The following is a 26,995-nucleotide window of genomic DNA, read 5'->3' as shown; positions in this document are numbered from 1 at the left end:
CAGGGTTTTTTAACAGTTTGTGGCAAAAGGCTTCATCCTTTCTTCCACAGAAGTCTACAGAAACTGCTGTTGCTTACAGTGATTGCAAGTATTAAAGTTTGTGTTTCATATTACATTTATTGTATAAGTTATGGGGAAAACATGTGGATTTTACATGAGCAGCCACATGAATTTTTTCTTAAGTCCAACAGCTAAAAACAGTACAGATCAGAATGACGACAAATTATTTTTGAGGTGACGTTTTGTGATGTTCTGGGGTTCCCAAGCAGACCTTTTCCTTGCTCTCTGCTGTACTGGGCCTCCACCTGAACTACGTCAAGGCAGGTCGCATGTCGGGGTTGCCTGCCTCATCTCCCTAGGGGACTGCAGGACAGAAGGCCCCCTCCACCCCCCCAAACTTCAGCCATTATAAAAGGCACAAAAATTGGTAATCAAACAAGGTACAAAAGGGTAATTTGCTCATCCTTTGTCTGTATCATGCTATGAAGTACTTTTAAGAGATTATTTGTGCTGATTTGTCTGCTTTGCTTTGATAGTAGGAAAGCTGATGGCGAATGTACAGGATTTTCACTCATAATTGCACTAAATTCTAATACAATTAAATACATAGTAAGTCCACATGCTTATGTAACAGATCAGTTCTGTTTTAATTTAGTATACCCTATCTATCACACCTCCTGGAGTGTATCTATCTCTGAAGAAATATGTCAAGAGATTCCTTCTCTCTACCTACAATTGCTTACGCTTTATGCCATGAAAGGGGGAACCAGCACAAATGAATCCTGACAAAATATCTTACAAAACTAATAAAAATCAGCATGCAGAAATGCCAGCTGTAATTGCACTATTTTGCCATAAAAGGTCTGTGGGCCAATCAAACCATGGTGGGTTTTTTTGGAAAAACTTAGCTTTTATCTTTGTAAGTCAGTGGTACAGTTGCCTTGATTTTAGAATGATCTGTAAGTAAAACCCTTTTGAATCTCAGGAACAATACAGCTCATCCAAACCTTTGTCCTGATTCATCTCCAGCTTTGATAGCTTCGGTGTGTCACCCTGCTTGCTTGTCAAATCTATCATCAATTCTAAATTGCCAATAAATATATTCCACATCTCTTTTGGGAGATGAAGCTTGTCTGCATGCTAAACAAAGAACAGAATGCACAAAGCTGAGATACACACTGAGATATAATATTCTCCCTCTTAAAATACCGCAGGTGAAATGATAATGTGGAAATATTCTTACCCTGAGGAAGGCAGACTCCAGTTGTAGCTTAGCAAATCAAAGACCAGAAAACTTGCTTGCAATAACATCCTAACAAATCCAAAGAGTTATTTTTTTCCCCCAGTTAAAAAATATCCACACTCTGACATTTAATCCAAATCCAGAGATTAAGGCAGAAGAACTTCAATGATTTGTTTAGTTAGGTAATTTGTCATGAAACTGCCAGCTTGCTACTATAAAGGTTTAAAAAAATCATAGCTATTCATGGCTGAACAGTAGGACTTTTCCACACAGGAAAACTCATCATCATTTCAGGTTTCAGTATCTTTTTGAATTTTGCATGGCAAATAAAAAGTTGTCCACCAAGCTTGAAAAGTCTCTTTTTTTTTCAGTTGGTCACTCTGTGAGAGAAACAGTAATTTCTTTAGATTCCCTTAATTTAGTCTTCATAGTTGTAAAATAAGTTAAAAGCAAAATGAGGGAGCTTCTCATTCAAAACCTCACTTTCTTGTAATTAAAAAAAGATATCTGTGTACTAACAAAGTAGAAAACTAAGGCACTTCAAATTCCAAAATCTTTCCATTCCTGGACGAGCTTTAGCGTTCAAATGTTAATAGGATGCCTGCATTTAAAAAAAAAAAAAAAAAAAAAAAAAAACCACACCATAAAAAAACTTGGCCTGTATTCAGGCTCAAGAGTCTGTGAAACAGACTTTTTCCATACTATGACCTCAGTCTTAGGATTTCTCTTTCGCAAAATGTTAGTTATTTTTCTTGGCAGGTGGCCAGAACTCTGTATCTCTCTTTCTCCCCCTCTCCCCCTCCTCCTCTCCCCACCCTCCAGGCGCGCACGGACCTCTCCTCTTTCCATCACCCCCAGCGATTCAGCCCCGGGGACGAGGCAAACCCCCGCCCTTTGGCTGATGGGACGTGGTGATGATGTGGGAAAAAAAATCAGGATAGGAGATCCTGGAAGTATCAAACGCTCCCGATCGCCTTTCTCTTCTTTTGGACCCATTTTATTTTGTTTCCCTGCCTCAAATCCCTCGGCGAAGCCCGCAGCCCCCTGCACCCAGCAGTGGTGGTGCCCCTGCCAAGCGTCAGCCCCAGCAGGTTTCAAGTTGCGGCGGCTTTCGCCCAGGATAGAGGATTTCCAAAACGTGTTACCCCGGCAACCAGGAATTTTAGCCCAGCAAAAACACCACCACGCACATCGCGACTCCAATGTGCAAGACACTGAGCTTCCATTTATCATTTTCTTCAGAGAAAAAATACAGAGCAGGCTCGATGGTGCCTGTGTTCCTGGCGGCATTTCCGATGAAATAGATTTCTTCCCAGGTATTCGCATCTCCTGATTTTCCTGGCAACCCCTCTTTAAGCACCATATTCAGAGCTAACATACAATACATTTGAAATTCCCAATTAGTCCCTTACAAATGAGAAAGTCCAAGGGAAACAGTGCCTAAGAGAAAAATAATACGCTTTCCGTGCAATACAGGAAAATATTTCCTCAAGCATGACGATATTTTAGCCAGTTAAATTGGTCAGCTTTATTCTAAGTGACGTTAAATGAACACCAGCGTTACAGAAGCACTTCGGACTTGGTATAATTAGAAATTAGAAATAATGCCCAGCATTGCAGTAAGTTTTCCAGTGGGACAAAAGCTGCTGTTTTGAAGTGTGGGTTTCTCTTTCCCCTTCAGCTTTGAGCCAAGGGTGGCATCAAAACGAGGGCAGCTTCCCACTGCTAATTATTTTTCTCTCTGCTGTGCAGAGTACAGGTAGATAGTAAAGGTGAAGGTGCTAAACAAGAGGGCCTGGATCAAGGGGACTTTATAAATAAAACTCTGCGCTGAGCCCTGCCACGATAAGGGCGGTTATCTCAAGCTATTGGCTCTATCTGGCAAAAGAGAGGGCTAGCATTTAAAAATAGGACAGCGATGGCCCTATCTCACCCCATGTAAGTCTATCACAAAACTACCCCGGACCTCAGTAGTGCTTTTATTTAGCATTCTTCTATCCCCATTCCTGTTGACATCTCAGATAAAGCTTTTTTTTTTGGTCTGAGTTGAACTCAACTAAAGTTGCTAAATTTTGTCCCAGGAAAACCACAGCTGCAATTAAGGTCTGATTGGGCTTCCAGGTGGTTTTTTTCTAAACCAAACAAAAAAGCCCCATCTCAATTGCTTTCATGGACATCATGCCTTTAAGATCTTTTTATATGACTTTATACGTTATTTAAAGATTTTTTACTTGTATCATCTTCGACTGCTATGTGTCTATAATTCTTACATGGCAAAAAAAATCACCAATAATACCAATTCATTCTTCCTCCTTAACTTTGCTAAACCTCTAAGACAGATTCAGTCAAGACCTGTGTGACCAAATGTATTCCAAGAAAATGTCCTTCTAGCACTTGAAGAAAATAGATTTGTGGTGTATCAACTTACAATTGTTTTTTGTGAACCATCAGCAGCATTATACACCACAAATCCAAAAAATCTGCGCTCAGAAAAGGTTAGAAATCAGCAGGCATGGTTCACAACAGCGTTGTGACAATACCGCAGTGGCTCTGATGCATTGCACAGGTGAAATCGCTTTGTTTCTTGGAGCAGGAAGTTATGGTGGAATTGTATTTTTTACCGGTCTTTATATTTAATACACAGAGAAATGCTCTGTATACAGACTGAGGGTAATTCTTCAGCAGAGAGGGCAGAAAAAACCTTTTTCATGGGAATTTGAGAGCTGAGGGGTGTGTTTTAAAACTTTAGCTGTTCCTGCTGGACTGGCTGAGCAGAGTGACAGCCTGGCAGTGTTAGGGGTTAGCTCTGCAAGCCGAGGCTCAAGTAAACAGGTGGAATAGTGCAATGAAGCCAGCCGCCTTCTGCCAGCGACTTGGTTCATGGATAAACACCAGACATTCACTTCTGCAGTTTTCAAGACCTCCATCGCTCTGAAAACACTGCCTTCATTCATCATAGTAAGGTTTCCGCGCCGCCCCCCCCCCCCCCTTTTTTTTTTAGCATGGACTGCAAGACTTCTCTCAGAAACATCACAGATGTACATTAAAAGCCATCAATGCACTGGTGTTTTCAGAAACAATAAATCTCAAAAATTAACTTAAAGGATGTCATTTCATATTGTCTACCTTCCCTTGGAAGTCGTGTTTCTCAGCAGAGGAGGGTCATCTGTGGCTCGTGAGCAGGTTGATATGCTCATGATGGCCCTCAATAGACCCCATGGAGTTACTAAAAGAGGTGTCACCAAATCATCGGCCAATATGTCTGCTGCAGATGTCCTTGCTGTCTGAAATGACCACAACTTAAGCTGTGGAAGACTGTTTGGGAAGTTGCCCTGGTATCTTAATCTGAAAGCTAAAAGTGGATTATACCCCATAAAAGTTTGGGCAGCCCTTTTCTTGGAACCAGCTTCCACAGTTGCATAGATTTCACCCTTTCCATTGTCCTTTAGACCCATCTGTTAGCTATCTTCTGGTTCAATTGACTTGACCCATCGTGGTCCTTTTGGCAAACAAACAGAAGGATATCGAAGATGTACCGCTGGAGGGGCTTCTTCCTCTGCAGCTTGCATGCTTTGCCCCTTCCTTATTTGCCATCCTTCCCTCCAGTTCAGCGAGACAAAAGCCAAATCCTTCTAATTTAAACTGGGTGACCCCTGTCCCAAGATTGAAACTCCAAGGGGGGAGAATGGGGGAGTGGTGATGGGGCAGGGGCTGCCCATGCTCACCAGGTCTCCGGGCACCTGGGAGAGGCAGTAGCTCCCGTTCTCCCCTTCTCCCTACACCTGGCACTCCTCAGGACATTTACCACTTACTACCCAAGCTTTAAAAACTTAAACTACTGCTCATTTCCTTTACTGTTCTGGGTGAATAATCCTTAGCCATTTTTACAGAACATTACATTTTTCAACACTTTGTATAAATATTAATGAGATAGTCTTCATGGCGGTCTAATTATTATTTTAGATGGGGGAAAGCCAAGGCTAACTTTAAATAACTTGCACCAGGCCTTTTGGTGAAGTGAGGTGGGATTAAGGCTCCTCTTCCAACTCCACTGCTCAATCAGGTTACAGTTGTTGTCTGAGAAACTTAAGGTCAAGGCCACATGCCAGTCAGATGTGAGAGGCCAAGCTCTCTGGGGGCTAAGAGCTGGATGGTGCATTGGCAGCACTTGCTCAAGCTGACCTCCTGTATTTGAGACTGGTTCTCTCTGTTCTCTGGAGGCACCTTGTAACCCCTCTGCCTCAGTCTTCCCATCTGTGGAAGGGGAAACCAGCAGGAGTTTTTGGCTGTTAAATAACTAACTGAGAGTCTCTCTGAAGATACAAGGGGCAAGACAGAAGAGAGGAAGAAAAGGCAAGAAACCAACAGGCAAGGCTCATGCCAATACATCAAGCAAGAACAACACTGATGTTCCTCTGAGTACCTGTTGCCTATTTCCTTCCTCAAGGAGAATCAGGGTGATGAGAACAATGAGCAGCTGCTGGCTGGGCAAGATACTGTAGCACTAATATCTGCAAATGGGCAGCTTGGAAGCTGCTGAATTTAGTACTATTATTGAAGATCCCCCTGAGAAATCTATTCTCCCAGTGATGCTGGGGACTGGTGCAGGGAAGGAACAGAGCCAACATCTATTTCTGCCTGGCAAAATCAAACAAGCAAACACACACACCAAGATCACTGTGATTTTTAGAGAGTATTAGCAAAGGACAAAACCTGCATAACTGCCATAAATTATAAAAGCCTCCCTCAATCTTGGTTAATTCTCTTGTAAAAAGGGAGGGGAAAATCTGGAGCAGCTCAGCATGAAAACAATTGTGGGAGGGATAATAAAGAGACAGCACTGAGGTATATAGTTGCTAGCCCTGATATCATTAAGTAAGTGCACTAGAAATGTTGAGGTAAATGCATAGCAGTGAATCACAGTCAGGCATGATTAACCTTGGGTAGTCTGAACTGGAAATCATTTACAAACACAAAGGTACTGCAGAACATCACAACAGACAGTACATCGAAAGTCACCCCAAGAGCGGGACCCTTGCGGAGCACTTTGTGTATTTGTGCCATTTTTGAATTACTGTCATATTTTGCATGTGGGAGGATGGAAGATCACAGACTTGGGAAGGAGTTTCTATGGCACCGTGAAGTCCTCCGAAACACCTGCACTGGTTGGAATCACTTTTCCTTGCACAGAAGTTTTATAAAATTAAAAGTTTTAATTGTAACATTCCACGGTTTCCTGATAGGATCCAGTTTTTGCCAAAGAAAGACCAAAATCCAGTATCTGAAAATATTACAGAACAAAACAGCACTCTTTCTTCATTCCTCCCCCACTCTTTAACACTGCCCTACAGACTATAACTGTTAAAACCAGGGGGAGAAACAATTCTAATAAAAATTAGATGTTTTTAACAAAATCTGTGAAAGTTTTCTGACCATTGAAAGCTGAACCTTTTAGCACAAAACCAAAAGAACAAAACATTGCTAGATATTTCTGAACAGTCCTAAAAGTTTAGAAATGCTCAGTGAAGCTGTAACCAGATGACCCATAGAGAGCTATATATATTAAGAGTACAACAACAAAAAAACCCTTCAAATCCAGAATTCTTGTGGCTTTAAAAGCATTCAATTACAAGGAACATGAATCAACTGGGGAAGACTCCAGACAGCTTAACACCTTTGTATTGTTTGCACCTTTTATTGCAATTCTTCAGTGCCAGCTCAGGCAATTACTGTGCATGCCGAGGCGATGAAGGCCATAGGAATATCATGCAAAAGGATACAGCTCTGTTCAGACTTCCTCCCCGCTTTCGCATCATTCTTATTCTCCTACATCCATCTCAGTTATCTCTAGCATTGTAATAACTGCCCTTATTTATCTGCCTCATTAGGATGTTGCATCAATGAATGTGTATCATCTAATGCATACCGGTTTCTTAATGTTTAACATTATTATCAGTGGAGAGCTATGTCATACTGAGTCCATCTAGGGAGTTAATGCACACAGGAAAAAACCCCCATACATAATGCTATTCAGAATGATGCATTTACCATATCCAACCCCCTCTGAACAGACCACCAGGCATCCTGCACTCTAGGTTTCTATACTCTCAGAGGTTACGGGTAGCACCTTCGGCCCCGGGGCTCCAGGTCACAGGGTAATATCTGTTGTTGAGGACCTGGAGCCCAGTGGACAAGGCAGGAGGAATGTCTCGAGGGGAGACTTCATGTAAATGCTTGGTTCACAAGCGCCTCGCTGCCTGATTCAGGAGGGTAATCAACCTGTCCTTTGAAGCTGCATAAATAATGTTTGAATGGAGGTAGTAAATCTGCACCAAGGATGAATTAACTGCCATTGAGTCATATAAGCCTGGCCTGAGCGTGTGGCTTGTAACATGCCTGAGGAAAATAAAAATGACATTTGCAAGAAAGAAACATTAATTTGCTCCTCCTCGTCTTTTCTGTTATTTTTAGCTAGGCCAACATGACCTGCTTTGTGGGGTTTTTTGTTGCTGTTTGTTCCATTTTCACAAGGAAACACTGATTCACAGTGAAACAAATCCACAGTTTTTCCTGGTCAGGCCTGAACGCACCACCTCTCCTACATCAATGTCACTCCTTTTTAGCACCCCTGCCAGAAGATGCCAACCGGCTTCCTTCGACACTCTCAGGGGGGTGATGCCTTGCAAGTGGGTGCAGGCTTTTTTAACCACAGGGACCCCTGGGAGTGTTCATGCCCCCTCGCACACCTCTCCCCTTGCATAGCCTTGCCAGCTCCCAGCTAGAGCCCTGGGCACTGCCAGGGCTCTGGGCCAGCTGTACAACGGCATCGTCTTCTCCATGTACGCAAGGGAAGAGTACGTCCATTACCGTAGACGGACCCAGGCACATGTGCTCACACATTCATGTGTACGTGTACACTGCAGGTCCTTCTTGTTGTGCATCTTGTGCACAGGTGCAAGCTGCTACATCCCCAAAAGAACAGAGAAAGTCGGTATTCATGACTGCCTGACAACCAACGAACTGAGTATTAAAGTCTGTCCTAGAAGAAGGTGGAAATGAGAAGAAACCGGGAAAGGCCAACCCAAGGTAGCAGAAAGAGAACTGGGACGTCAGTGTGCACCTACACACCAACATAAGTTAGTTCACTTCACTGTAACACTCAGGTATCCAGCCCCCTATTCAATAACGCATAAATTTTAGTTTACTAATAGCTTTTGCTCGTATCGCTCTCCCTTCTTTCTCTTTTCCAGTATTTGACCTCCAGTTTCCTCTTCCACTGCTCTCAGTTTTGTATCTCTTTCTGAAAATTTGGCATTTGCACGTCCTTTTCCTCCTTCTTAGCTGTATCCCTCTCATTTTCGTCCTCCTCTTTTGACACAGCACTTGCTGGTTCCCTTCCTCTCATCTCCTCCTTTCTCTCCTGCCTTCTTTTCCACACAAATAATTTCTCTAACTAAAGGGGCCTCTGCTTCTTGAATACATTCATTTATCAGTGGTAACCAGTTGTTTCTACTTCTAAAAATTGCTCTGGGAACCAATATCTGCTGTAGTGTAGCCTTAACATATAGTAACAATTTAAAGATAAGCATTATAAATATATTATATCTAGTAGACAGCGCAGTTTCAGAAGATTGTACTAAGATCTCTTACTAGGCAAGGAACTTCTCACACACAACCAGATTCTGAAGTCTGATGTATCTAATACAGCACACTGTGTGACACAGTATGTAGTCTCAAACCAAAACCATAAACATATTGGGGCATACCTCTGAACCCAGAATATGGCTTCAGAGATACCCCTATTGTGGGTTCAGAGATCTTACGGGATTTTAATCTGCTGAAGGAGAAGAAAGGAAAGTAAAGAACATTCCTCATTAATAAAATACCATCTAACTAGAAGAAACACTCTGGAGGATGGCTTATGTTTTACATATTGCTAAATATCAGCAAAAATAAATGTGTTCATTTCTCCAAAATACCTCCAGATGGCATTAAAACCCTTCCTCTTTCGGTCTTTATTGCAATATTATTTTTAAAAATGATAATTATTGGAATCATTCTATTAACCATTCCCAGCAATCATACTATCAGAAGGCATAAGGCTGCTAATGCTTAATTCATTTAATAAGTTTGGCTAAATATGCTCACATACTGTAATTACATTCCACAACACAATCTGCAGGACAAGCCATTTCTTACACCATGTCAAATCTTTTTCTAGATTCATTTCCAGAAGATTTTTAATGCGTATTTGCAGCAGAAATCAAAACATCCCGCAATAAATCACCGTTATTGTACCTCCTTCTGTGACTACTTTTGGCCATGTAACAAATGGTGACACCTTGTGAGATTTACATGATATACTGCTCTGAATTTAAATAACAGGAATCAGAAAACATAAATTATGGGCAAGATGCACTCTAAAATTCACATGACTGACTGCTACAAGAATTTCCCTCCCTCAAATGGGATTAAAAAGGTGAATGGTTTTGCAGAAATTCATAATGCTCCTGCCTGCTAGTTATTAAAGGAATTCACTTATCTAGCTCAGTTTGGGAGACTGATGCTATTTATTTATTTTTTTTAACTTGCAGCCCATCTGTTTCATAGACTGGTTTATGCTGGCAAAACAATTCAGTCCTTTGTATACTAGAGTTAAAAATGCTAAAAGCTTCTATTGTTGCACTAGAGTGAAGGTGAACACTGATATATTACAAGTGCCTGTTCCTATCTGTTTCTCGACTTCTTTTGTTAATTCAAAAACATCAACAAAATCGTGAGAGACCAGAGATAGCTGTAATTGGATTTCAAGTAATTCAGAGGTGAAGCTGCAGACTGCAGTCTTTTAAAATTACATCAGTACATCAAAGACATATGTGACATGATGTTTTTTAGCAAGTGTGACAAACTCCAGCAGCATTAAGGTAATGTTGAAGTCAGGTTGTAAAGGCCAGCCTCCCACACCCACAAAAATCATCTTGTATCTATTCAGTGTGATATGGAGCCATTTCACTTTCAAAGATCTCTGACTTACTAGCATGCAAAAGTTCTAGGAATAATTAATGTTTAGTCATTATCTAAAAACCCGTTTTAAGAAAAGCATCAGTGGAAGAGCTTTATCTCAATGAAAACAAACAACTTCTATTTTGCCCAACAAATCTGATAAAAACACAGCTGCCTTCTCCGATCTTGAACGCAAAAGTGACTTACGATGTATGGGTTGCGCTTTTCTCTGGACTCTTTGGCTCTACATCACTTTTCCCTTTAAAAGAGAAGAAGAAAATGACATCAGAAATGGGTCAATATAGAAACTGCTCAGATGTGACATGTCAATGCTTTACTCATTGCTAACACTGACCACTCTTGCTACATGTGCAGACCACTGTCAAGGCAATCACAGGGCTGCTGGGGCACTGCTGGAGCATTTGCAAGTGGGGAGTCAACCCTGACTTGATTTTTTTTGTCATCGCCACATGTAAGACTAACCTGATCTCCTAAGACAAAGTGACCCGCTTAGTGGATGAGGGAAGGGCTGTGGATGTAGTCCACCTAGACTTTAGTAAAGCCTTTGACACTGTTTCCCACACCATTCTCCTGGAGAAATTGACTGCTCATGGCTTGGATGGGTGCACTCTTCGCTGGGAAAAAAAATGACTGGATGGAGTTGTGGTGAATGGAGTTAAATCCAGTTGGTGGACGGTCACAAATGATGTTCCCCAGGGCTTAGTAGGGTATGGGTTTTTTTAATATCTTTATCAATGATCTGGATGAGGGGATTGAGTGCTCCCTCAGTAAGTTTGCAGATGACACCACATTGGGCGGGTGTGTTGATCTGCTCGAGGGTCGGAAGGCTCTGCAGAGGGATCTGGACAGGCTGGATCGATGGGCCGAGGCCAACTGTATGAGGTTCAACAAGGCCAAGTGCCGGGTCCTGCACTTGGGTCACAACAACCCCATGCAACGCTGCCAGCTTGGGGACGAGTGGCTGGAAAGCTGCCCGGCGGAAAAGGAACTTGGAGTGTTGATTGACAGCCGGCTGAATATGAGCCAGCAGTGTGCCCAGGCGGCCAAGAAGGCCAACGGCACCCTGGCTTGTATCAGAAACAGTGTGGCCAGCAGGACTAGCGAAGTGATCCTGCCCCTGTACTCGGAGCTGGTGAGGCCGCACCTCGAATATTGTGTTCAGTTTTGGGCCCCTCACTACAAGAAGGACACTGAGGTCCTGGAACATGTCCAGAGAAGGGCAATGAAGCTGGTGAGGGGTCTGGAACACAAGCCTTATGAGGAGCGGCTGAGGGAACTGGGGTTGTTCAGTCTGGAGAAGAGGAGGCTGAAGGGGAGACCTTATTGCTCTCTACAACTACCTGAAAGGAGGTTGCAGAGAGGTGGGTGTTGGTCTCTTCTCCCAAGTGACTAGCGACAGGACAAGAGGAAATGGCCTCAAGTTGCACCAGGGGAGGTTTAGATTGGATATTAGGAAAAATTTTTTCACTGAAAGGGTTGTCAGGCATTGGAACAGGCTGCCCAGGGAGGTGGTTGAGTCACCATCCCTGGAGGTATGTAAAAGATATGTGGATGAGGCGCTTAGGGTCATGGTTTAGTGGTCGACTTAGGAGTGTTAAGTTAACAGTTCGACTTCACGATCTCAAGGTCTTTTCCAACCTGAATGATTCTATGATTCTATGATTCTATGTACTGTGGAAATGTCAGGCAAGGAAACTGTACAAGAGAGGCTGCTTAGAGGACACAAGCTTTACCAGGGATAGCAGGCCTTGGAGCAATGGAAAGGATTTCTCTAGGGACCTACAACTCTGCTATTGAGAATGTATCCCATCCAACATGCACATGCTCCAAAACCCTGCTCCAGGAACAGTAATTATTTCATACAAAGCAAAACAGCATCAGCAGGAACTAGTAAGGCAGTGATTAGGACACAATTCTGCCAATGGATGTTTTGGTTCACATTCATTTTGATAGATTAAGGATCCAATCTTCAGCTCCTGTAAGTGAGGGCTGAGGAAGCCCTCTTTGCTATATTGTATATTTTGGCTTAGGCACTCAACTGCAGGAGAAGTCAGGTACCCAAATGCTTGAGAAGTATCAGAGGCCCAAGGGATGCCTCTTCACATTTCCTGATGACTCACATGGGTCCTAGCATAGCATCTTGGCTTGTGATGATCCCCTTCTTGGGTCCAAAACCATGTATCTGCCCAACACAACTTAGTTACATAGCACAGACACTGGGGAAGCTGGCTGCTAGCTGATGGGGTGGTACTGCTTCTGCTGAGTCAGGCCAAGTCCTTCTCCCTCCTTTCTCCCCCCCTAAAAAAAGTAAGGCTGATGTTATTTGCTGTAATTATTGCTTTCCGAGTAACCTGAGAGAGCTGCATTTCAGTGTAAGATGTTTGTTTAGCTCTACGATGGATGTACAGGGTATGCCACTCCACTTGAACCACCTTGAACTTGAATTCTGGACTTAGCAACTGTGCATCTTGTATGTTGCTGGATCCTGGTATCTGTCCACACATGAGTTTATGTTGCCTAGCAGACAAGGAGGCACAGAGGTTGAGTGTGACTGGTTTACTGATGCATGTGTTTTTCTCCATTACCTTTTAATGAGCTTTGTTAAACCAAAATCTGCCTGTGCCTTCTGAACAAAATGTGAGAACTGCTTATTTTGGTCAGGCTGTTTTAGTGTTGTCTGATTTTCTGCTCAGTGACTTCAGTTGAGTGGGTTTTGGATCAGCTGCCAACCTATTCCATGCCTATGAGCGTTACATACCATCCACTTGCTGCTGACAAAGTCCTTACCCTCACTTTCCATACAGCGTTGGGGTGCCAGCAACGGCTGTAAGGGGCACCTCTGGAAAACTTGCTGTTGCCTTCAGAAAAGGCAGGGTTTTGCTACCAATGTCCTTCCACTGCTGTACAGAAGCAAGCTGAAGGACTTTAGACAGCGACCTTCTGAAAGCGGTTGTCTTGTAGAGGAGGTTCTGGATATTGCAAACACCTTGCCGTGGTGCTTTCAGATCTCATCTTCCCCTCTGGAAGCGTTTGTGTCTACCCAACTTAGGTGCCTGAACTTTAGTGAACAGGATGGGGGAAGCTCTGGATGACTTCAAAAACACCGATGCCTCACTATGGACCTCTAGGGAAGCTAAGCACTTACTGTAGGAGGACAGCTAAAGGCACCTAAAATTCAGGCATGAGCAGGGCATCCACACCATCCACATTATGGAATACATCCACTCCATAATCTCTGGGTCACTTTTCACTTTTAGCAGAGACCCCAGAAAGTGTATCCAGATGATGAACTCGCTGGTTAGAAAGCTGCTGCTACAGTATACATTTGCCAGCCTTATGGTGCCTGGAGCCCTGGAGCTCATCTGCATTATGGTAATTTGGAACAAGAAACCAACAGTAACAGTTGGCATATATTCAAAGATTTTCTATTTGTAACTTAGGCTTTTTATAAGTGATGAATTATTACCATGAACACTGGTTTGTTTGAGTGTGAGAGGGAATATGGATTCCTGAGTGCTTTGCCAGCAGAGTTCACATCAGTTCTACTTTCAGCAATGTATGTTAATGCAGCAACAAGGGAAACAGCATAAGTAGTGTGAGGAGAGAGAAAAGGGAATCTCTGTGATTTAGCCAAACTGGATATTAATGAATTACCCTACAGTAAGCATTTGCAGCTGCTTTTATGCTAATTGTCACTTAACATACTTCTGTGTGGAGGGGGAGGACGAAGCCTGTACAGATGGTAGAAACGCATCAGTCCAGCCTATCAGAGTAGAAAATCTGGCCATTATGAGTTCTTACCAACTTTGTTCTCACTTGACTGAATCATAGAAATTTTAAAAATATGTATAGATTAAGCATAGTTGAATCTCACAGGTATGGTACAGATAAGATTTTTGGATAAGCATATGTAAGAACAACTTGTTTTTTTCACACTCACTCTTGACCAGACTAAGATTTGTTTTCCATTTTCCATGTAACCTGTCAAATGCGTGCAGGTACCATTGTGGGAGGCTGGCATTTGCCAAATTGCTAAATGCTCTCTAGTTCTGGCTTCTTCTTATGGGCAAATTTGTGTCGTCCTTTGTTTTTCTTAAGTCTTTTGGGAATTGACAAAGAATATGCTACCCACCTTGCTATGGGACTGCTGTTAGCACACTTTATTTCAGGTGCTAAACACTATGTATGTCTCCTGAAACGGGTGTGGATACGTGTGTGTGTGTCTGTGTGTTGGTGTGTGTATGTATACACATGCTTCCAGAAACACACAGTGGAAACCATCAGTCCTCAGACCCTTAGCCACAGAGCTGGGAGTTCTTTGCTAGTTTCTACTTCATCTCACACAACTCCCTTCCTAATCTTTTTAGATACTACCAGAGGAGATGTGTCCAGATTTCTCCCATTTCAAAATAAATGACAAATGAACTTTTGTAGGATTTCCCTGTTGAACAGTGGGTGGCCAGAGAAGCTGTTCTCTCCTCTGAGTTGGAATTTGGGTGAATCACTCAACCTAACCAGGCCAAGTTTCCTCTTCTGGGTAACAGGGATAAATAATATTTATTGTGACAGAGCAGTATAACTTCAGCCATTATGAGTTTTAAATGCTTTGATTTCCTTGTGGGGGAAGGATGACAGAAACACAAATGTTATCCATGAGAAAGACAATGTTTGCAGCTGGAGTAAAACCATTGTAAATGACAGGCTCAAGAGCCACTCCAAAGAAGACATGGTGCAATGGGAAATAACAGCTAATTGGGACTTTGAAGATGTGCATTTGGATAACACAATACATAGACCATTAGATTTCTTTCCCACATAGAGTCATTTGCTAGCATTGCCTCACATCCGAATCCCTTTTTTCCCCGAATGTCCTTTGAGTTTGATGTACAGGACTGGTAAGGTCTATGCCTCATTCTAACTGTGTCTTATTCGATGTCTTATTCCAGCACCTCAACAGGAATCCTCACGGATACAGATCTCAGAGGTAGTCAGATTCCCTCTGCAACATTAAGTGCCTGGGTGTCTGACAGTGACTCTAACTTTTGTCACCAATGACAGTGACTCTAACTTCTGCCACCAATGAAGAAAATGTTACTGCGTGGGTTCAGCTGTTCTTTGGTTTGGTTGCCATTAGCCAGGCAGTACCAAGCGCAGCTCTAGCCCAGCTGCAAATATACACTGATTTTGCTGAGCAGGATGAATGAGGAGCTAAGAAGAAGCTGGAGGTACTGTGGTGTGGGAGGGCAGATGGGGGAATTGGAAGTAAAGTGAGGTCGGAGGCCACTGGAGTAAGGAGCAGAGGAAAGTTGTAAGGAAGTAGGACTGATTTCTTAATCCACAGGAAAGCAGCTTTCATTAGGTCTGCAGAACAACCTATTTTATCAAGTGTTGAAAGAAGGAAATACTCCAAATGAAACTATGACCAAAGCTGGCCAAACACTGTGGCCTGTGATGTCATCGCGAAGCCCTCAGCTCAGCTGGTGTGTTTGTCATGCTCGTGACTCTGCGTGTGTTGGCATAGCCCTCTCTATTATGGCCCTTTTGTGCTTCCTTCTCTCATTACTGTATTCATTATTTTCTGACAGAACCTCATCCCCTTTGCCTTTTATTATTTCCTTAGTGCTAGTACTCGCAGCGCTATCAAACTGATGCCAGCAATTAAGTGACACTACTGCATGTTTCTTCCCAACATTGTCTTCCACATGCCGACCTTTCCCCAGCAAAAAGCCACACCGTTTTAATAGCTTGCATCTCCCAACCTTGTATCTCTGGATGTCTTCTCCCTCACGCAGTGGGTGATCAGCCATTTTCAAAGCCCTATATACCAGCTCAGGCCATTTTTCATCTTCAGTCACAGCCCTGTAATTTGCAAACAGGGCTCTGTGCTGGCTGACAGGTCAGGAAGCTAGCAAAATAGTTCTTTTGGTTGAGATGATTTTATGTTGAGAGCAGGATAGGATCATGGATTTTTAATATGCAAGACAACATTAACAACAGTCAGAGGTGTCAGGAGAGAGAATGAATATTTTGTTTTGCAGAACAATTCAATCTTTCCTTTCAATACAGCTGCTAAGTTTTTTACCATAACTAAATGTAATTAAAGTGCTGCTGATCTGCACCATGATTTGTACATTGAGTCCACTGAAAAGCCCCAACCAGGAGCCACACAAGCTCAGATCACTCCCCTGCCCACACTGCTAGCCAAAAAGACCCACGGCCATATGGTCTTTGAGATATTATCTGGTGTTAGTTTGGCAGGATTTATGTAGCTTATTACTGTGCAAGAGACACAAAATATACCATTGCCTATGAAGGATAAATGATAACAAGTGTTCCTGCAGAATTTTCTGGCAGTCTGGATCTGGCCGTGCAACTAGGCCAGCTCTTTTCTGGCTTTCTAAAAAAGCCACTCTTTTGCCCTTTCAGTCTTTCTCATCTACATAATGAAATGGTCATAACGAAATTAATCCTTTTTGTTCTTCCCCGTCCACCAAAATAGCTGACATTTTGATGGTGACTCCTCAGTTCAGTTCTCCACATTTGGCCATAGCCGAGTGCTGCCTGCTGGGGCTCTGCGCTGTCCCAGTCTGCTACTGGTTCCTTATTCGGTCAGTCACTTGGTTTTCATAGTCATCCCCTCCACCCACGGCAGCCAGAAAACGAGTTGGTACTTACTTGTATTGCTGTGTCCTGTAGATCCCTGTTGTGACTCCTACAGTAATAACAGAAAAAAGGTACGGTGTGTTATTTTTACGGCAATTTTTAGCGGCAATACTTGCTTGAACATTACCTTAACAATACAAACGGCATTGTTAATTGTTCATTCAGTTTCAAAGTAATTTTCAATTGCAAGAATAAATCCAATATTTCTTTGAAAATCCATTAATTCTAAGGCTTGCAAACTTATTTCACAACAACCCTTTAATGGTGCAATTCCTTGTATAGCTATTACGACTCTCCTGCTCACTATTCATTTATTGATCAGCCAAAACTTGTCTATTATCTTCTACAAATTTAGATGAGAAGACAGAGGTAACACCAATATTGTTTCATGGACCATTGGATTCCTGAGGTAGTAGCTCAGCTGGTCTTTCCTTTTCACATGTTGATATTGACAGCACCGGAGAATGGAAATACAGACTTTAGTCTGGGTCCCTAAGATTACAAGGTCAACCTTGTATCACAACTGCAATATCTATGAATACGGTAAAATAAATCAGACCATTTTTTCCTCATGATCAAATGTTCACATATTTTACTCACAGAATTTGTTTGCATTCATAAAAATGTAAAAGAAGCCTATAAATAGAAGGGAAATATAAACTATAACAAAAAGGTATTTAAATTGAGGAAAAAAAGAACACTTTGCTATGGACGACAGCAGAGAAGGTATCCTCATACACACGCTGCAGTTACAACCACAGTGAAGACTGCTTGGAGAGGCCAGGCACCCACAGCAACACACGTGGTCATTTTCGGTGAGGAATCAGGTGCTGGACCAGATCCCTGGCCCACAGAGGCTGAGCGGTCAGCCAAATGCACAGCTCATCAAGAAAGGAACTGCACGTCCCCAAAGAGCTCAAGGATGCTCCAATTCGGCCAAGCTGAGATATTGCTGCTGAGTCACTCAGAACATGCCTCAGGGGTTCAGGGCCCCAAGAGTTTCTTGGCATCTCTAAAGGGAGGTTGGCTGGACTGCGGGCACTGGGTCTCTCAAAGGCTTGGCTACTCAAATCCCTTTGATATGCACCATTTGCTCTGGAGTCAAGGCTCTCCAGACTGCATGGCTTTGATCTGCAATTTTTATGCTGTAATACACATCTGCAATTCAGTGCCATCCTATGCACCCGAAATGTGAGACATCAAATTTTTGGGCAAGCCCTAAGAGTTTCTACCTTCCACTGCAGTATGAAAAGATCTGTAGTGTGTTTCACATGCTGACAATAACTTCTCAATAATTTGAAATTGTCTACTTTTGACAAATTGCCTCAGCTTTTTGTGAATGCTTCTGATGAAGGGATATTAAAGCCTGCTTTTTTTCTGGTGACTGAATATAACCTTAAGAAGTCAGGATCAGCTTGCAGTGGTGATGTACTGACATGTACACTTGAATTTAAATGCTATTCTAGTAGCCAACCAGGCTGCCAATAAAAGAAGGCTATTAGAGCATGTTCAGTTTCCAGAATAGTGAATTCATGTACCTAGAGAAGTTTAGGGCAATACAATCAATTTGATGGAAAACCCCTCGGGTTTGTAAAAGTGTTCAAAACTGCTAAACAAGGATCTCGCTCACTCTTTTACATTTTCATTAACCTCAGAAAGAATGCACCCTCCCCTTTAACTGCCTGGAACAGTACCTTACCTCTGCCATTGGATCTGCATGGTCTCAAATTTGACATCAGCAAAACACACGAGCTATAACATTTTCATTTTTCCTTTTAACTGATTCTCTAAAATAAGTGTCTTGTTTCTCAGCAAATTATTCTTAATAATAAAGGCTAATACAAAAATCTCATAGCGAAATAGAGAATGCTCCCAGTGAGGTAGGAAAAAAGTATGACTTCATGTAACTTAAAAACCAAACATGAAGTCCTAACTGCTGGAGATTATTTTCTAGTGCACTTGCTCCAGCTTGTTAAAATAATCAAGAAAGGAAAAAGTAAATTAATTGAGCACGTAAAGAATAACATCACTGTGATAACTTAGCTTCTGCTGAGAAAAATCACCCCATAGCTTCGTGACAAGACACCAGTTCTCCTGGAGTGGATAAATTAATTCTCAAATAACAAAATGATGGCTGATCCCATAATATCACATACACATAACTAAAAATCAAAAACCTGATCAAACTTTCAAGACATGAAATCACAGTAAAAATTAAGAAAGAGAGCAAAGCAGGCAGCAGAATTAACAGCATTTTTTCCCCGCACAAGTGTAGAGAATTAATGCCTGAACATGAAAGCTCATTTGCACAAGCATCAAGTGAGTTCTTATTTACCAAATTTAATTATTAATTTAAAGTTTATTTATTAAGATGTTTTTAATAAAATTACAATCAAATAATGCCTGATCATTTGTACGTAACAAAGGGTGACACAGATAGGAGAAAGGAAAGCACACACAGCCTGTCACATCACACACTGATTCAATTATCCTTAAGCTTTGAAAAACAAGAAATAAAGAGACTGTCATTGCCCCTTCCTAGTAAATTCAAGAGCACAAATTAATTCCACAGAGAAAGAAAATTCAAAGTTAAGGATGCAATGTAACTTTATGCCCTCTATTACATAAGGGACAGTTCCCTAAATGTGCTCTCCCAGCAGCGCTGTGCTGGGAAACCTACTGGGCACTGCCGCACATGTCAAACCTGACCCGGACTTTCCTTCCATTCTTGTGCATTAATGCAGATCTCCCATGTTAATGAGGTCTGATTTCATATACAGGTACAGCATATGCACGTACAACCCTGTCATCCACCGAGCATATAGTTACATAGACAGACGCATCCACATGCGCAGTTTCAAATACGCAATTCTGTTATATTTGTGATATATAAACCTCAGTTATTTAGCTTTTATTCCTAGACTGATTTCAAAACCAGTCTAGCTATGTGGCCTTTGCAACTTTAATAGCCTAATTAATAAATTTCAAGTTTCAAGCTGTCAGATCACTAATTACTTGAGTTGCAGGTTAAAAGCAGTGTGGCATGTATGGCAACTAATGATGATGACACTCAGTTTTTATAGACAGAATAGTAAGGATGATTTGTATCCTTGCAACAGGGTAGGAGTCCTACAAGCTTCTCTTTTTCTCATTCCCAAAATGATTAGTATCTTTACACTTTGGAACTGTCTTCCATTAAAAAGGATTGCAGTCTACTTGCTTCTCTGGCTGGAAGAGTCACTGCAAATGAACTGAACTGATCTCTCAACAACACTGCCATCAAGACTGAAAATGAAATCACGGTACCATGCATCGCGTGGAACTAAAAGATGAAGCCGATGCCCTGAATTTAGCCTTATAGCCTCTTTGAACCTGGGATGTACTGATGCTGTTGGAGTGTTGAATGATTTTTGATAAGCCTCACTTACAGTTAGTTCTCTGCTAAACAGTTTTGGTTTAAATAAAGTTCATTTCTTTGTATTTATCACCTGCCTAATTTGCTTTTGTGAGCCTTGGTAATACTTAAATAGGCACACCTCTGCACTGTCACAAGTTGCTTATGTTTCTTGGTGGTTTGGGGGTTTTGTGTTTTTTCAGGGTTTTTTGTTGTTATTTTTTTGGGGGTTTTTTGTTTCTAAATCATTGTTTCTATTTATAAAGTACTAGTGGTAATTTACTGTGCACATACATTAGGTTTTTTCTCCTTGCATTGCAGAAGCATATCACAGTTATGTTTGCAAAGTGCAGCAAAAGCACAGCAAATTGAAGATGGTATTTGTAATCTGTATAAACTGTAGAGGAGGGTTTGTAATTTAAATACTTACTATGTGTTCTCATTTTGATTCATTTAATCACTTAATACAACATGAGTAAAAAGAAGCAAGAACTGCATGTTAGAGCAGAGGAACCTACTGACTTTGAAAGTTATAAATTAAACTTGCATTATTTAAAGCATTCTTGTCACTTTTAATCAGATGGACCTAAACCAAATGGTAAACAGTGGTATTTATTTCATGTACATATACGCTATTTCTGCATACTTTGATGAATATTCTTTGCAAATACATTGTTTTCTACAATTACCTGAAAGGGGGTTGCAGAGAGGTGGGTGTTGGTCGCTTCTCCCAAGTGAGTAGTGACAGGACAAGAGGAAATGGCCTCAAGTTGTGCCAGGGGAGGTTCAGGCTGGACAATAGGGAAAATTCTCTTTACTGAGAGTGGTGAAGCATTGGAACAGGCTGCCCAGGGAGGTGGTAGAGTGACCATCCCTGGAGGTGTTCAAGGAATGTGTAGAGGTGGCGTTGTGGGAGATCATTTAGTGGGCATGGTGGTGTTAGTTGATGGTTGGACTTGATGATCTTGCAGGTCTTTTCCAACCGTAGTGATTCTGTGATTCTGTGATTCCTTTTGCTGACCTTGGCCACTACTTAACTGACGGGCCCATTTATCTGAATAATGTGCGATCCACAAGAGTTTGGTGTAGTCCTTAGGTTTTAACAAGTTAGGACAGCTACGTAGCTTACCTGTGGGAAAGCTTCCTAAGAGTAATGGAGACATCCCCTATGAAATCCAAAAAAGATTTTACACCACTCTTTGTGAAAAGCAATAGCTAGCTTACGAGTGTTTCAAAAACGTGTTTGAAAAATTAGGAAACCATTCTTTGCATTTTGGAGTCTGAAAAGCAGATGCCTTCCAAAGTCTGCAACTGTACAGATTCAGAGTAAGCCACAGAAGTAGCTTTTAAATATTTTAAAATATTTTAGAATAGAGGTGGTATCTAAAATTAACATGATCTATGGCCAGTAATACAGGATTTTTCCAGGACTCTGTTGAGTTTTGTTAAGTACTTCTTCCCCATCTCACACAAAGCACTCTAATTTCTGACCATGCATACCACCCAGGCCACAATAAAGTTGCGATGCCATTATATGTACAAAAGTATGCTCATATACTATTGGATGAAATGTTGTCCATCCTAAGCTTAAATAAAATGGAAATTCTACTTTGGTAAGAGAAAAGGAAACCACCTAGAAAAGGCTCTTTAAAAATGAATGGTAGATCTCTGAAATTGCTCTGCAGTTCAAACTATTAGAGTATTTCCCAGAGAGATGGATGAACAGGCAGAGAGAAGATGAGAAAGTCAGTATCAACCATTATTCATGTATCTTTGCCCTATGGTCTGTGCTTCTCCTATTCCTAACTTTATCACAATACATTTAGTTGTGAGGAATTGCATTCATGATGGCCACACAGATACGCTGACAGGTACATACCTTGCCCATGCATGTCTGCACGCACAGCATGCAAGCACATCGCATGGTGATAATTATGGCAGAAATTGCACAGCCGCAAGCACCACTTTGTTTTTGTCATTCATATCTGGGCACTTCACCTGCGTGTAAGCTGCTGATCCATCCATCTCCTACTAGACTTACTATAACGTAACAAGCCTCTAGCCTGCCTACCATCTTCAATCAGTTGTCTGCCTTCAACGAGCAAATAGACAGTGAGTTATTTCCTTCTTTTTCTTTCCTAATATGCCAGAGGTGTTTTGGTTTACACCCCTGGTACTTCAAAGTCATGGCACTCTTATCCACAGAAAAGCTGTTTTACTGTAGGCAAATCTTGAAGGTTTTTTGGCTTTGTGGTTGTAATTATTCCCTGCACTAAATTTTGCAGAATGGTCTTAGAAGTTACCAAAGGAGCTTGCTTTAACAGGAAAAAGGCACCAATAAACAGCACCAATACCACCTTTCAAGCTTGAACACTTCATCAAATATGCTTGTGGCATATAAAAAGTATATGGTGATACAATGGACATTTTTTATTGGCTCTTGCATGGGATAGCTGATTTCATTCCCTCCTGACTTACGAAGCTCATGCCGATGAGCTTTACCATGCTGCACTGCATTCTCCCTGGCATACACATACAATAGTGGAGCTGATTTCAAGGGAACATCAGCAGGACCAGCAGCCTTGGTCCCTTGAGGGACCAAAGACTTCCCTGGAAAATACTTCTGTGGCTCTTCTGGGCATCATGGCACTGGGCTGCCTGCCTCTCTAGCAAAGCTGCCCCTGAAGCCAGGTTGGTGGCAGGGTATGTATGCCCACTCCTCAGCCCCTGACTGTAGAGCTCAGTGTATTAGTAAAGCCCACCTCAGACCTCAATGGTTTCAACAAAAACCTCAGCTAGCGAAGCCAAATGAAGCAGGAGCAATGGATGCGAGCAGGAGCTTCTTGACTCACAGCAGCTGTATGTGCCCTGAAGTATCAGTCAGGAGCCTCAGCAGGTGCCCGCAGAAGGCATCACATCTGGACACCCCACCAGGGACACCTGCGTTTTTGCCTTGTGGTGAGGAACCCGTAACACACACACCAGTATCAGTGCTGCTACCAGGAGACAGGCAAACAAGACTGTGTAGCCCTGCAGAGGCTGTAAGCAGGGAAAAGGCAAGGGATACTGGCACACACATGGATAAGGTCATCAGCAGGGCACCAATCTTAGCCCAGAGACCTCACACACTTAGTCAGGGCTCATGCAGGACATATTATGAGGTGCACGAGGCATCGTTCTACATGATGTTGTATGTCTTACCTTGTTTGGGAAGGGAAACTTGCTTTGTTCTGCCTTTCCTGGTGTGTGAATAGCTGACAGTGGTGGAGGCCATGAATGGGTCATCTCCTGAAAAACAATATTGTACAGCGAGCTGTGTTTAGAAAATCAATGGAATAGGAGACAATGACAGTATATCAGTAGCAAGAATGCCTGGGCAGTGGAATATTTAAGTTACTGCAGCTTCTAGGAAATGCCCGGTTTACATATAATCTAGACAATACATGAGCTACACTAAATTTTTATCACAGACTCTTGAGAGCAGTTCTTAAGCATCGTTTCATTTTCCTGAACAGTTAATGCATCTTAAGTGCAAGAAGTTTGATTTTTCTGACAATCTGCAACCACATTTTAATCATGCAATGTATTCTGGCTGGTGAGACTAACAGAAGAACTTTTTTTTATAGTATGGGAACAGAAATTTCAGTTCATGACCAAGTAATGGGGTACATGCTATGGACTAATCATGACATAGATTTCATAGACAAGGTCAGCATGATAAATGCTTAACACTTGCTCAACGGTTAATTCCTAAAATTGCCTTTATCATTGTAAAGGAGTTAAATAAGTTCATAACTGCAACCTGTTTGTGCCTTGCAGGACACAGACATGTGGCAAGCCCTAAACAAGATGTGCTGCACTCCACGTTTGTCTCCTCCCTGTGTTGTTTTGAAGGACGTTTTTTAATAGCTAAGAGACATACGTAGCTTGACCTGACTTGTATGTAGTCATCCTTGACACAGTTTCAGGTAGCAAGTAGACACATGCTCAATACTGTTATCATTCAAGCCTGAATGAGTTGGTCTCCAAAGCAAGGCTGCTTTTGGGGAGGTTTAAATTAAACACTTCAGACACGAAGTTTGTTAAGAGAGAGGCTTCATATTCCTCTCTAGAGCAGGCTGTTAAAGGATGGACATGTTTGTTGACATGTTCAGCACCAACAGCCATAATATTTGGTACACAGTAACTTAACAATTAACATGAGAAGAGCGCGGAGCGTGACAACCCTGAAGAGTCAGCCCGTAAGTTTCAAGAGCTGAAGAGCAAATAACACCCTGCCTAAGCAGGGGGCTCACTGACACTGTCAAGAGTCTGCCTGGCAGATGCTTTGCTGGGTTTTGATACCATTAGCTGACCGGGGAATTGTTTCTCAGTGATATTCCAAGGAGTCGTGCTGAGATCCACGATCATTCCCAAAATAATACTGGATTTATATTTCCATGACTCATTCCTTTTTAGAGAGAAAAGAAAATGTTCTTGCTTGAAAAAAGGTGTGGGTGAGCCTCTTGCCCATCCTTCGCTGGTGCTGATGGAAGTGCTTCCTGACCCGGCACGGACTGAGGTGGGGCATTTTTTACACAGAGGAAAGTCTCCGGCTGTTCTGCTAATGAAAGGATCAGCCCTTTCAACATAGTTTATTAGTAATAAATGTCACCTTTAAAGCATTCTTGATAAACATTTTATTTCCTAATAAAAACCGCATTCTTTTATTTTATTTGAGGCTAAAATGTTACATGATTTATTATACTTCTGTAATCTACATGCATGCCTCTAATCAGAGCATCATCTGGTTTGCAGTTTCAGTATCAGAATTGCTTTGCTTTTCAGTTCTTTGAGGTAGATTGTTCATCTTATGACTTCCTTATCTGATAAGTGCCAGCAATAGCAGTATATAGTATTTTTTAATATACAGTAAGTTCTTTAAAATCAGGCAACAAAAAACAGAGGCAACCAGATTCAGATTACTGTTTGCTACAAGTACCTAGCACATGTGCTATTGTTTTCAAAAGATTAAGGAATTACGTATTAAGAAATATTCCACCAGTAAAGATTTATGACGATAAATTGATGAAAAGGAGATTTGCAATATGGGCTTTTAATCCTAAGGCTGTGATGTAAAAAAGTATCGCTTTCTCACCTGCTTTTCTCTGCTTTTCTCTTACAGGACCATTTGCTCACTTTGTAGAAAATGGGATGTTGTACATACAGACTAAAGGTGTTTCCACCCGTAAAAGCCCGTTCCCGAACAAACAAAGTGTTTTTCTTTACAAGTTGAGGTACTGAGCCCAAAAGTCCGCATAGGAATGAACTATGTGTCCCTTTCTTCTGAAGGGCGATGCTTTACGTTATCTCTGTCAATTGAAGAATGGGGGCAGCCAGACAGGGAACGTCTGGTGGCTTTGACCTAAAGTTATCCTACTTGTGATATATGATATTCAGTACTTATGATTTCCATTTGCCAAAGAAGCAGTTCCTCCAGGTTATACACTGGCTGACCCCCACTGTCACCTTCAGGGAAACATCTTCTGAGAAGTCTGCTACATGCCATGCAGAAACCAATCTGTTACAGCAGCAGAGCTCTTCCCTCCCACCTTGCCTGCCCAAGTCTGACAGTGATGCCTTTATCCAGGGAAAGGACCAGAGGGCTGATTAAAAATAAGAGTGACCTTTTTTTTTGACATGTCAAAATCTTTCATTTCTTCTTTTCCCCAAGATTATTTCCCATCCACACTTCAATGAAAAATGTCCTTAATGGTCTTTTTTTCCAGCTAGCTTCTCTTCTCCCTTTCTACTTTGAGTTGTGGTATATAATAAAGCTTTCTACATAATTTACATTTGATGTAACCCTTTCTGACACAAAGATTTAGTAAGACCACTGATATTTGCCAGGGTTAATAATTGCCATTATCATGAATATCTGAATGTGAATTTACTAGAATAATATTTTGAGTTGTGATCATATGGTGTATTTATGACTACCCTTTGGAATTCAGACAACTATAAAATGAAATCAAACTAGAAAAAAAAATCAATCAGAAAACTAACATGAAAAATACCCCAAAATATAGGTTACTACCACTAAGGAGTGTTAAGATTTAAATGTAGTAAAATATTTTTTGAAAAGGGAAACATTACACTACATGCACAGTCTCCTTCTGGCTGCCAAGAACAAAATCTCAAAAATCAGAATAAAGTTATTTAGGTGTCCAGCAAGTGTCAACACTTTGCAAGGTCAAGCAGAAACAAATCCAGAATATGTTCCTGTGTGCCAAATCTCATGATTTTAGACTCTATCTGAAGATATTTGAGACAGATTAAAAGCACTAATGGTGACATACGATTATATCATCTTTTTTTAGTACATGGTGTGAAATGTTCAAAAATGTAAGCCCAAACAGCAACTATCTAACTGACTTAATAGAAAGGACTCAACTTTTACTGTTAAAATAAACTTTCATGCACAGCTTCTCTTTTCTGCTCAGGTAACTTGCCTGTCTTTGGAGTTTGGGATTGGCAGTATTGGCATAAGGCACTCACTGGACTGAAAACAATGTTTGAAACGGACTGATGAAAAATTTAAATGTGCTTAAGATCCTTGGCACCTTCAAATTGGTGTTAGAACATTGATTGACACAAAAGATTTTTGAAATTAAAAAGAGAAAAAAGCAGGG

General features: G+C 41.6%; 1 protein-coding gene across 1 annotated transcript in view; it reads right to left on the bottom strand.

Annotated features, from left to right (window-relative positions):
- Nucleotides 1–26,995, bottom strand: part of AFF3 (ALF transcription elongation factor 3) — a 287,915-nt gene that overhangs the window by 110,825 nt on the left and 150,095 nt on the right. The window contains exons 5-7 of the mRNA XM_059815224.1: nucleotides 23,526–23,612; nucleotides 16,943–16,979; nucleotides 10,454–10,505 (exon numbers count right to left, since the gene is read on the bottom strand). Coding sequence (XP_059671207.1) covers nucleotides 10,454–10,505; nucleotides 16,943–16,979; nucleotides 23,526–23,612 — 176 coding nt within the window. The remainder of the gene's footprint in view (nucleotides 1–10,453; nucleotides 10,506–16,942; nucleotides 16,980–23,525; nucleotides 23,613–26,995) is intronic.

Source organism: Gavia stellata, chromosome 1 (genome assembly GCF_030936135.1).
Source record: "Gavia stellata isolate bGavSte3 chromosome 1, bGavSte3.hap2, whole genome shotgun sequence".
In the NCBI taxonomy this organism is placed as follows: Eukaryota; Metazoa; Chordata; class Aves; order Gaviiformes; family Gaviidae; genus Gavia; species Gavia stellata.
The sequence above is the reverse complement of the archived record's forward strand: the minus strand, read 5'-3'. Positions and strand labels throughout refer to the sequence as shown.